Source organism: Meleagris gallopavo, chromosome 2, assembly GCF_000146605.3.
Source record: "Meleagris gallopavo isolate NT-WF06-2002-E0010 breed Aviagen turkey brand Nicholas breeding stock chromosome 2, Turkey_5.1, whole genome shotgun sequence".
In the NCBI taxonomy this organism is placed as follows: domain Eukaryota; kingdom Metazoa; phylum Chordata; class Aves; order Galliformes; family Phasianidae; genus Meleagris; species Meleagris gallopavo.
The window spans coordinates 56,458,504-56,470,617 of NC_015012.2; the positions used below are offsets into that span (position 1 = coordinate 56,458,504).

Sequence of the window (12,114 nt, forward strand, 5' to 3'; positions counted from 1 at the left end):
GGCGGGCTGCAGGAGCAGCACACCCGAGGGTTCGCTGAGCCCGCAGCCGCAGGACGAGATGCAAGAGGAGATGGAGAAGCTGCGGGAGGAGAACGAGAGTCTCAAGGTGAGGGGACGCGGTGGGGAGCCGGAGATGGGGCTGGGGGAGCCGGGAGGGGTTCCCTGCCGCCCGGGGAGCCCTTGGGGCGGAGGGAAAATGGCCTAGGCGCGGCTTACGCGGACAGCATCGCTTCCTTCTCTTGCTGCGGTGCTTTTAATGAGCTAGGCGGATCCCCGTGGGGAGAAGGGCCGTCTCCGAGCTCCGTCTGGGTGCCTTCCCCCACCCTTGCTGACCTTTGTTTCTGACCTACCTGTTGGTGTCCCCACCCCTTCTCGGCCCGGTGTCAGAACGAGATAGATGAGCTGAGGACTGAGATGGATGAGATGAGGGACAGCTTCTTCGAGGAGGATGCTTGTCAGCTTCAAGAAATGCGCCACGAGCTGGAGAGAGCCAACAAGAACTGCCGGATCCTCCAGTACCGGCTGCGCAAGGCCGAGCGCAAGAGGCTCCGCTACGCGCAGACTGGTGAGATCGACGGTGAGCTGCTGCGCAGCATGGAGCAGGACCTCAAGGTATGGGTGTGAGGAGCGTTGGGGAGACAGAGCACTGGAGGTAGAGGCACACGTTGCTCTTCAGGCCTCATGACTCTCATGTTATCATCCATTCTGTCGTACACTGTGCATTCAGTGCTGCACGTAGGGTTGCAGCTTAACTAGTTATGGGAGATCTCCAGCAAGCAGCTCTGCGGTGAGGCCCCACAGACAGACTGTTTGCATCTTTAATCCAGTCGTGTTTTGTGAAATTATTGTGCAAAAAGTGACTTAAATCCCAGTTGGAGTCCAGAGGTTTGGGTCTTTTATGTTGAACACAGGCCATATTCTCCCACTGCAAAATTAAACCAACCTCTCTGAACAGCACCACTGACCTTTAGGAGATCAGTGTCCTCTCTGGTGAAGATCACAGAGGACTGTTAGACTGAATGCTTGCAGTCGCAACCTCAAAATCCTGATTCTGCTGGTGTCAGTGGACCTTCAGCAAAGACAGGATTTGCCACATCCCCATGAAACAGCAGACACAGCCCATCAAATTTCCATGTCTAATCACCTGTATTTAGTACATGACATTTGAATGAACCATATTGCTGAGAATTTTCAGCATTCATTTAAATACTAACATTAGTAAATAATATCATCTCTGTTCTAGATTGCTCCAATTAGAGGGAAATAGAGTCTCTTGCACTAGTTGGAAGCTGTTTAATTTTTGCTTCCATGCTCTAGATTTTGTTAAGGCTGCTCCAAGTCAACACTTCAGAATTTTTCCAATTGAAGAATCTCCCAGCCATTTCTCAAGGAACCACAGATCTCTGTGTTGCAAACTGGAGCTCACTGACCATCCTCCTGCCGAGTACTAGTTACTCATGTTGGATTCTGTGGACTGCAGCTGGAAATGCTATTCGTGACACGAATAGACAATTGCTAAGCTTCTTTCTGATAAGTGTGATGGATTGAGAGTCTGTTGTTCCCAGCCCTGTTATTCAGACTTGGATCATCTTTTCTGAAAAATTTCCAGCTTACCATCATTCTTATTAAAACATAGACACCAGTCCAAGACATATTCTAGTAATTTTCTTACTAATGCCATTTAAAATGATAACTTCCTTTTTGGTGTTTATTGATATTCCTTTTCTGTGCATATTCAAAAGCTACATTTGCTGTTTTGGCCGCAAAAGTTCTGTAACTAGCTATCACATAGCTCTGAACAGACCAGTGTCTTCCTGGTCAGGAACAAAACTGGTGGAATTTTTTTTTTTTTTTAATTGCCTCTTTCTCAGAGGTCAAGTGGAAATTCAGATCAAAGCAAAGGACATTTTGCACAGACAAAATTGTGTTTAGGGGAATGGCTGAGACACTTTGGTAGGCAAAATATGAATCTTCGCTTACAAATTGAATGGGTGATCCCAGCTTCCTGTGTTGGCTAAAGAAACGAAGAGTTGGCTCAATGCTACTTTGTATACACAGGGAAAGCAGCCGGCAGGGAGGGAAGTTGACCCTGTAGTTTGGTGCTCACCTGCCATTGCAGGAGATCACAGGTTAAGCTGAAGGAAGTGCTCTTTTCAATTAGGACTTCTCCCATGTCTTTCCTAATGATTACACAACTGACTGCTTAAAAAGGAATGATATTTTCATTAAGCCTTCCCACAGGTCACGATTGTGTTCTACTTTCGGTAGGGATAGTTGTCAAATGCCATATATCTGCCAAACTGAAATCCTAGTTCTGGGAGCCATGTTTGTAACTCATGCACCATTCTTTGTAGTCTTCCCAAGTCTGCTTCTGAAGAATTTCTATCTAAAGTAACATTCTCCATTTTACAAATATGTTACATTAGAGGACTTAGTTCTTCAGAGGTACAGTCTTTCATATAGCTGTATTAAAACGCATCTTGCATAAATGAATTCAAATTTCCAGGTGATCTAGAATGCTCTCTGTTATCTATCTGCTTTAACTGCCACTCCACCAAAATTTTGTGACATAAAATCACTTTTAGTAATGATTTTGTTGTATTTGCTGATACGGAGTATAGCTGCAGACTGTGGTAGGATGCTGTTAAGAATATCCCCAGTGATTTTCTGTTTACTTTGGTCAATCAGATGAGCAGCTTAATACTGACTGTGGGGAAAAAGACATCAAGATAAGCCTTATGGTGTGATTCTCAGCTCATTCTGCAGTCTCTTTGGACTCTGCTTATCATTGAAATTCCTCTCCTAATGTTGGGCATTATGTGTCTTGAGTATGTGTGCAGTGGGGGAGGTTACTGAATGGTCTTGAGCTACACTGCAGTGTTGTATCAGTAATGCACTCGCAGTTTCTTGTCGGGGGAGGCTGACTCACTGGCTGCTGCTGTATTCTGATAGATCAGATTCTTCTAGACTGCTTGCTTGCAATTTTTTTTTTCCCAGAGTTTTAGTATGTCAAAAAGACTTTTTTGACATGTAAGCATAAGGACTGTTGCAGTGAAAGCCCTCTGAGCTTCTCTAAGTAATGCTAAAAAGGATTAATTTTACTTTCTCGTGTTCTAAAAAATAAATAAATAAATCATCAAATTAGCCTGTTCAAATTATAAGTCTAAATCATCACCACAGCAGTGATTAGTGTATATTTAAATATTTTAATGTGTGATTAGAGTTTTTACTGGTTTCACAAAATATAATGCAAATGGCTTAAATAGCAAAATTTTTATTGTCTTACCCAAAGAAAGGGAATTAGATCTTGTTGCGTTCCTTCTAACTCTATTTCTGTGAAAATACAATTAAAAAAGAAAATGTCAAGCCCCCTAATTCAGCTTGTGTTCATTTTAATATAAAAATATCACACACAATTTAGATAAGTATAAGGTCAGCAAAAATGTTTGTTCATACTTTTTAAATTAACCAGTAGCAAATTACTAAATGGCATATATTTTGATTAGCTATCCATGCAAGTTAGAGAAATTAGAAGGATCGGAAAATAAAGTTTTTCTCATTTCTGATCCTTTACAATTCCCAGGTACAGTAGGCCTGGAGAAATTGGGCTGTGCTTTTAACCTGAGACTTCCACATGTCAAGTATTTCAGGGACATATCCTTTACTGCATTGAAAAGAATAAGCTGGCAGTGGCTGAGAGAAAACATGCTGCACTGTCTCTAGGAATAATGAAGATATTCTTTCATTGCTGATTTAACAGAACCTAAGAAAGTGCTGGTTTCCAATGCTTTCCAGTAAATTCCATAGAAAGAATATTCAATTTTTTTGTAGGGGTGTCTTGAATTTTGAATATTTTGTAATTCTATTTGTATATGTCATTGCCTACATTTTTCTTTACATATCACTTCAATAAAAGCATCCAGAATTAACTTGTAAATTGTTGCTTAGACACTAAGATCTTCAGCAGTGATTCTTTTGTAATTGTAGGGGTTTTTTTCCCTTTCTTTTGAAATATCTCTACATTTAGGTTGCAAAAGATGTATCAGTGAGACTTCATCATGAGTTAGAGAATGTGGAAGAAAAGCGTACTGTAACAGAAGATGAAAATGAAAAACTAAGACAACAGCTTATAGAAGTTGAAACTGCGAAACAGGCACTGCAGAATGAACTGGAAAAAATGAAAGAGGTTGGTATTGCTATTTATTTCCATGTAAAATATTTGAAGTTCTCAAATTCTTATTCCTGACTATTTTTCTTCCAACAACTTGTTTGGAGAGCATAAAATATGACAGATAAAAGTTGAAAGTAGCAAAGAGTGCTGAAATACATCTGGTAACTAAGAAGAGCAAATGAAATATTCAGTCCTTTCTAGGAGAAACGGAAAGGAATTAGTGGCTTAGCTTTTCCTGTACTAGAAATGAAAGGTAGAACTGCTAGTAACAGAGTTCGGAAGCCTTGAGACCTTGTGCTTATGTTGGAATATGTATAGAAAGAATTCCTCACGTTTTTACAAAGAACAGTATTTTTCCTTTGTTAACTACTGTTAGGAACTAGCAGGCACACTGAGACAGGGCAACTCGGCATGTTCTTCTGGAGTATTGGAGAGTGAAGGACTCTACCTAGACTTTCAGTCTTAGCATAATTTAATATTGTATCTAAGTCATCTTCAACTTTACTCAGTTTGTTATTATGCAGATGTAACTTGCAATCCCATTAAGTATGCAGAAAATTGTTTTAAAACATGATAGCCTGGACAGCAGAGATAATAAAGCATGCAGTGAAAAGAGAATATGTTGACTAAGAGTGAATTCTTAGAATAGATTTTAGGAACAACTCTCGTGTTCAGTGTTTAAAATTCAATGCATGACAATGATTTTCACATTCAGTAATATTCCCTAGCAGAAATGCCAATGTCTACTTTGTTCTTATATCAAACGGAAGGGATGTATTTCAGTTTTAAAAAAGCCAGGAGATTTTCAATTGTATTCTTGCAAGCATTTAAGGTTTGGAGAATATTCCAGCCAAGCCTATATTTTCCATTAGTTACAGTATTTTTAAGAGTTGCAAATGCTTACTTTAAGCGAGATAGCATTAAAAGTATTCATGTTTTCTTTACAGGAACTAAATTTCAAACATATTAGTAGATAATAAATTTATTTATTTATTATTACAGACCTATTTATTATAGGTCTGTTTTCACCACCTCTGCTACTTTTCTAGATAACTGTAGATTTTAAAAGGGCACAATGACATCTGAGCCTTATTTGGCTTCCTTTTCCTATGACTGAGATTTTCTGTTTTCACTTTGGCCTCTGACTTCAAATACCACTAAGTTTCTGAGACCATCTTCTTTATGGGAGCATGATCTTCCTGTAATTCTGCTTACAACTTTTTGTTAAGCTTGATTTTACTCCAAGTTTTCAGTTTTTCTTGTCTCAAAATCTACTTTCTTGTAGTTTCCTATGCTTTCCTCCTACCCTATAATTGGTTGTAACAAAGGTATTTTCTTTTTGTTTTATTTTCTTTTGCCTTGCTTCTTCTTATAACCATTAGAAATCTGGATTACAGTAAAGTGTAGTGGCAGTTTAATATTTTGCTTTTTTGGGGGGAGCTATGTTCCTGCAGGAAATTAACCCAATAAATAGGCTTCTTCATCTCTGCCAACAGTGGCTTCTTTCTCCTTATCCTGGCTCTTCCCTACAGCCCACTAGGCGGAACTGTGGTTCTGTTGTTCTCATAGAATCATCGAATTGTAGAATGGCTTGGAAGGAACCTCAAGGATCATCAGGTTCCAACCCCTCTGTCATAGGCAGAGTTGCTCATATTCCTCTTCTTTCTATAGCTTAGGTGTTACCCTCTTTCTATTGTCGTTACTGATATCAATGGAAAGATATTTGATACATCAGAAAGACAGAAAAAAATTGTCTTTAAGCCAGCTGAAACACATGAATGATTCCCTTTAACAAAGAATGGGAGCACTGAGCCAGAATGGAAAAATGCATTATGATTCTACATATCAGAGTAGAGATGGAGTGGATAAAGGGTCAGAAATGCGTCCTTATACGGAGCTGGAGAGAATGGCCATCACCAGTCATTATGTGTTTTATCATAATTAGGCAGGAGTTTTCATTTTTGCATTTCGCTGAGATTGTTGTGTCTCAGTTAGTAGAAGGAGGCTATTTCTCTGTCTAGGAGACTTTTAGCATAGGATAGGGGATGCTGGAAGGTGGTTTGCAGTGAAAAAAGTTGAATATAAGCAAGTTTGAAGCAAAGCCAAATTGTCATGCACTTTGCAAGCGTGCCATGACTTGGAAAACCAATGAAACAATGCTGGTGAAGGATACGAATGCTTAGAAATTTGAAATTTAGAATCCGTGAAGAAACTATGAAATTGTTAATGTGAAACAACCATGAAAAAACCCAAACCAATCTAAAGTGAATTAGAATTTTTCTGTGAAAAATACCTTTTCTTATTCATCATTAAATGGAGGTTTCACGTGTTTTAAATATAATTGTCAGATAATTACAATGTTAATCTTCTATTTGCTTATGAGTTGTTTCCTCTGGTTTTGTGGTTTTACAACCCTTTCTTATGTCGGTTCACCCATTACAACCAATGGAACTTCCTGCTTAAGTAATTTCTGCTTAACATGAATAGGAATGAAGAGTCAAGGCCTTCTGTCTGGATTCTTCAATTAATTGAGCTTTGAATTAATGACAGACTTAATCTCAATAGTCAATGAATTTCTTTATTTTACAGCACTATAGCAGTGCTTAGAGTACATATAACTGAATTCTGTGCTTTTTTTTTTATTATCAAGCGTACTGCAAAAATACCTAATTTTATGTGCTGGTTGGTAAAATATCCCTTTCTTCTTAAAATTTATTTATTTGTAATTGCCGTGGGAATTTTTTTCTCTTATGATGAAAAATGTGAGATAACAGAGAATGTTTAAAAGACTTGTTAAAATGTTGGAAGCAGAAGCAGCATTTTTTATCCGGTAGTCTCTAGAGCATGATGAGAGCCAAAGTTTTCTCTGTATAGACTCTATATTGTTTTAATAAATGTGTCATTGCAAACACGTATGAAAGATAAATGCTAGCAGATATGTTTGTTTAGAGACAAAGTTAGATTTATTTGCTGAACGTTTGAGTAAATGTACACTTGTATTTGCCCGTTAGTCTGGGGACATATCTGCAATTTCCTTTCTTGTTTTGAAGCTTTTAAAAAAGATACATTACATTGCATGATAAATGAAAGTAGTTGTTGATGACAGAAGAAGCTTGCAAATATCCAAGGTGTTGGAAGGTGTTTCAGCAAACTCTGTTTTCTATTGGTGCTTCTTAGTTGGAGTCCTCCAACCTGCAGCTATTTCATTTAGTAGTGTTATTCTTGCATATATAATTTTTGAGATATAAGAATTTGCTAATGACTTGCATTCCTTTACATATTCATTAATTTGTTTTTAGTTCTTACACTTATTTTAGATATGCATTAAGCAAAGGTAGTATTCAAACTGGAAACAATATTCCTTCTGACAAAATTTTAATAATTCAATATATAGCAAGCGTTTGTTGAAGCCTAATTAACTCTTGTAGAGCTTTTCATGAATAAATATGGGGGAAAAATCATTCCTTTACTGTAGCTTTGTAGGAAATGCCCAGTTAACCATGCTTTAGACTGTATGTGGTGAGATAAATAAAATAGGTGGAGAGTATGACAGATTTACTGGGTCCTGGGCTTTACGACTCCTCATTGCAATGCAGAAGTGCAGTGTTTTTCAGATCTATATATCTTTATGAATACATATAGATCAGTCTGCTACTGCTCCAAGTGGGGCAGATGCAAGATAGTTCATTTCTTCAGCAAGATTACTGTGATGTTGGCAAGCTGGTGCTCTCTTCTTGTAAGCTTAGGTTATTAGCTCAGATAGCTTTTGATAACCAATGCTTCGTGGTTTGAGCCAGAGACTACTTGTGCCTATTCAATTCATAATGTAGGCAGATGAATTTATCTTTCTGCATGTGTTATGCTTTCTTGGAGTGGAGCCTGCCTGTCAGTCAGACTGTTCTGTACTTTGTGTGAAAATGGAAGAAGGCAACATGATCTAGGAAGCTCGGCACAGGACTTACAAGGAGAAATCTAAATTCTATCTCTGATTTTGATACTAGTGTGCTGTGAGACTGCAGGAAAGTAATTACACATTTCTGCTTACTGTTGCAATGTTTGTTTGCTCTGTTTATGTAATCTGTGGGCACAACTTAGATCTCCATATATCTGAGTGCTCTCAGATCTCTGAGCAGAAATCAAGAGAATAACTGGAGATTTCACAACAAAATCAACTAACAAAACACAAAAAAAACCACACATGCTCACAAAAACAATACTGGAGATCTTTGAAAAGAACTGGCAAGAGATGATCTTGTCCCAGTATCAGCCTCTATGTCTCTGAAAAAAACTCTTTCGACACAGTGCACAAACCATGTGGCTTCTTATAGTTGTCTGAAAAAGGCTTCATCTATTTCCTCTTATCTATCAGATGGTCTGAGGAAGACGCCCAAAATAGTGTTACCCATACTTCTCTGTCCTCTGATTCTTACCCATAGCTCACAACTTGCCCATCACCGATAACAAGGCTATGCACAATGCATTTGAACTTTACATAGAGCAGAACCTTACTTCTCGACCTTCAGAGATTTGTGGCTGCACTCCGGGCATGTGAGGTATCTTGTCATGTCTCCCATGTGATCCCAGCAAGGTCATAGCTCTGTATTTGAACATGAATTTCTAGCTTGTGTTTGTTTCCCATGCCATGTGCATATATGTTACTGGAGATAGACACTTGGTTGTATCGTTTTGATGATTTTATTGCTTGGATCGTGCTTCTCAAAGTTGTTTTTGCTGTAGAGTTGCTTCCATTATACAACAACTATATTGGTAAAATAAACTGGGCTGAGGAATGGGTCCACACACTGACATGTGGTTGCCAGTTGTACCCCTTGGATGATTTTGGTGTGGGTCAGCTACCACTGCTTCAGAGTTTGTTCATGATTCAGAGTCTAGCCTGGGGCAGAGCTCATTCTTGATTGACAGTTTGGATGCAGTCATGCTTGCTTGGTAGGAAGCTGTAGGAAGGTTTAGCTGTGTTGTCATTTTAGCTGAAAATAGTCTTAACTGTGGAGTGTCAGTCGGCATCAGACCCATAGAACGTTTCCTGACTATTTCATTTACTGGTGTGAAAACTAGGCAAAGGGAAACAGAACATCAAATCCAATCCAAGGCTGTCATGTGAATTCACTATATGTGAGATTTATTGGAAAGGGGCAATCACCAGCAGTTACAGTGCCAGCTGAACTGGTATGCCCAGTTGTCTAAGTAATGAACAATGTAGTAATGTGGGTCAGGCTGATGAATGGTAACTGGTTACCAGAGAATATGGTTTCTGAGCTTGAACTCACTGAAGGGCAGGCTGGAAAATGGTCATCTTTGTTACTTCAGACCTTAGCATATGATTTTCTTGAGATCTAAATTACCTACATAGGCAGTGTTGCTAATGACTTCAATAACAGCCTCCAAGTACTGTAACACATTAATAAATGGAGGAATGTTTGGGAAAACCATTATCACTTGGTTTACATACAGCCATTTGTAATCTTGTGCTGGTGCTACTTATAAGTTTGAATTTGCGTATTTTTTAGGAAAAGACATTGTTTCATACAACTCTGTATTGGAGCAGCATTACAAAAGACAAGTTTTTAGTTTTGCATTTCCTTGTTTCAGTATTTTATTTTATTTTTTTTTTGCTTAAGTGGACATTCAAGTATCAAATGTGTAAGTTAAACATAGAGGTACCAGCTTGTTTGCTCAATTGAAAGAAAAAGATACCAGGTAATTTAAAAGACTGAGTGTAAAAAAAACAGAAACAAAAACAAACAAAAAAACCCCCAGCATTATCTGTTATTTCAATAGCTATCATGCTACCTTTCATGCTTGTATCCGTAGTTGTAGCAAAGGCGGCACATAATCCACATTGATACTTTCATTGTTATCTTGCTTATTTTTTAAATAATAGATTATGCTTTTAAAATTCCAACTGTAATTTTATTTTTGCTTATTTTTTCATTTTTTGACAAGTCCCTGGATATGTGTTTTTTTTTCGTCGGACACTATGTATGATTTTCTTAGTTTCTTAAAGAAAGTAATTGGAATATAGGCCAAATTCAACCTCTTTGCACTACAACAGGAACATAAAGGGGAATGTAGGATTCTCTAGATAGACTTAGAGAAACCCAGATGACTTTGCAAAATTGCTTTCTGTCTCTTGGAATATAGACATTTTCTGAGTGCTGAATGAGAAGTCGAGATATATGCTGTTATACAGAATCAATATAAACCAAATGTCATAATCTTACGGGAAGTCCTACTAAGGCTCTGAATAAGAATAATAAATGATTTCTGCCCTTTATACCACTGTGTTCAGCCTTCTGCTTAAGTGCATCAGTCCCTTCAAGAAACACCTCTGTTTTCAATGTGCTGAAAAGGTCAAAGCTGAGCTTGTTTCAGACTGAGGGGAAAATTACCATGGCTGTTTTTCTTCAGTGTGGATGCTCACTGTTGTCTTCAAGGTTGTGGTTTTGTTGTTGTTGTTGTTGTTGTTGTTGTTGTTGTTGTTTTTTCTCATAGTCTTGAGCTCTTTAGCAAATCCACATGAAATAATTTTAGAGTTTATTTTTATGTTAGGAATAGTAAGTCTACAGTTATTAAAAAAAAAAGAAAAAAGAAAAAGAAACCTGGACATTCTGTCATCAAGTTGATTTATTAGTTAGTCTGCACATAGACAGTGCTTCCTTCAATCATCAGTGTTGCTGCTGGCTCTTTTGTAGAGCTTCATGGCCCTGTATGTTTTGTCCTAGTGTTAGGAGAGTAAGAAGACTGAATCTAGCAACATGGAGGTAAGCATTGCTCTTGTGTTCTGGCTGAACTCAGCTGCCAGCATGAGAAATAATAACCTTGTCATGTCATAATACAGATGGTTGTTGTGAAGCATGTCGTGGGCCCTCAGGGAGTGATGTCAGTGTAGTTTCCAGTGTAAAAACAGGTGAAAGAGACTGGCAAGACCTCAAATGGGAAAACAAATACAGAGCCATATGCAATACAACTCTCACAGAAATTGCTGCATTTACTATTCAGTATACTACCCATTACTTTTTCACAAGAGATTAAGATCATTAAACTGGGCTTTCTCCTCATAAATATGTGTTGGCTCTGAACAATGACTACATTGTCTTCCAGGGGTTCTTCAGTAACTCACAGAACATCTTGGTCCTTCTCTTCCAGTATTCTTGTCTTTAATTTCTTGAAGATATTCAAAACCCTCCAAGGTGTGGCACAAGGAAGCCTCCTTTAATTGACTCTAGTATGACCAGGAGGATTGGGTTAGATGTCCAGCAGTTGCTTTCGGCCTCAACTATTTTTTTTATTCTTTGATATTTTTCTCTTCTGTAATTACAAATAACAAGCAGAATCTAATTTCTCACTTTGCTGCAGAGCACACAGGCATAGGCAAGGTAAGGTTCTGGGAGAAAAGAAATTGTTTCCAGATTTTTTTGTTTGTTTGTTTTTTGTTTTTTAAATCAGGGAGGCTTTGGAGTCTGTGAAACTGTTTTCTTAGGCAAAACGTGGCCAGTGAACAGGAGATCAGACCCAGCTATGTACTGGGCATTTTCCATGCTGCACTGATAGTGTTTTGTGCAACTAGTGTTCCATGCAGCATAGCTCTGTTTGTAAGCAGAGTGCAGAATGGGTGTCTTGAGCCACCTTCTTCTAAACTCTTGTATTTGAATATGTTTATAGTTATATTCTGTGGTGGGTGCATATTAAATAGAGATGAGTCTATGGACAGAGAGAATATTCAGTTACAGGGTGTGCTGAACACTGGGATCAACCAAACTCTGGGGAATTGATACTAGACAGGAAGAAGAACACCAGGCTTCTGATCTTTGCTCATTTACTGCACTATTTGTAACATCAAAAAAATGCAGCCTGCTGGCTTGATGACATTACATGGTTATGAATACTAAAGAGTGCATTTACTATTCCGAAGTAAAGGCCAG

General features: G+C 38.3%; 1 protein-coding gene across 5 annotated transcripts in view; it reads left to right on the forward strand.

Annotated features, from left to right (window-relative positions):
• The first annotated feature begins 6 nt into the window (after positions 1-6).
• The window catches only part of SOGA3 (SOGA family member 3), a 31,615-nt gene continuing 19,507 nt past the window's right edge, over positions 7-12,114 (forward strand). For all 5 annotated transcript variants that reach the window (XR_002112206.1, XR_002112207.1, XM_010707347.2 and 2 more), the window contains exons 1-3: positions 7-106; positions 388-612; positions 4,028-4,186. Coding sequence is in view for 3 of the 5 variants with exons in the window: in XM_010707347.2 (XP_010705649.1) it covers positions 59-106; positions 388-612; positions 4,028-4,186 (432 nt within the window). In the remaining 2 variants the exon portion in view is untranslated. The remainder of the gene's footprint in view (positions 107-387; positions 613-4,027; positions 4,187-12,114) is intronic.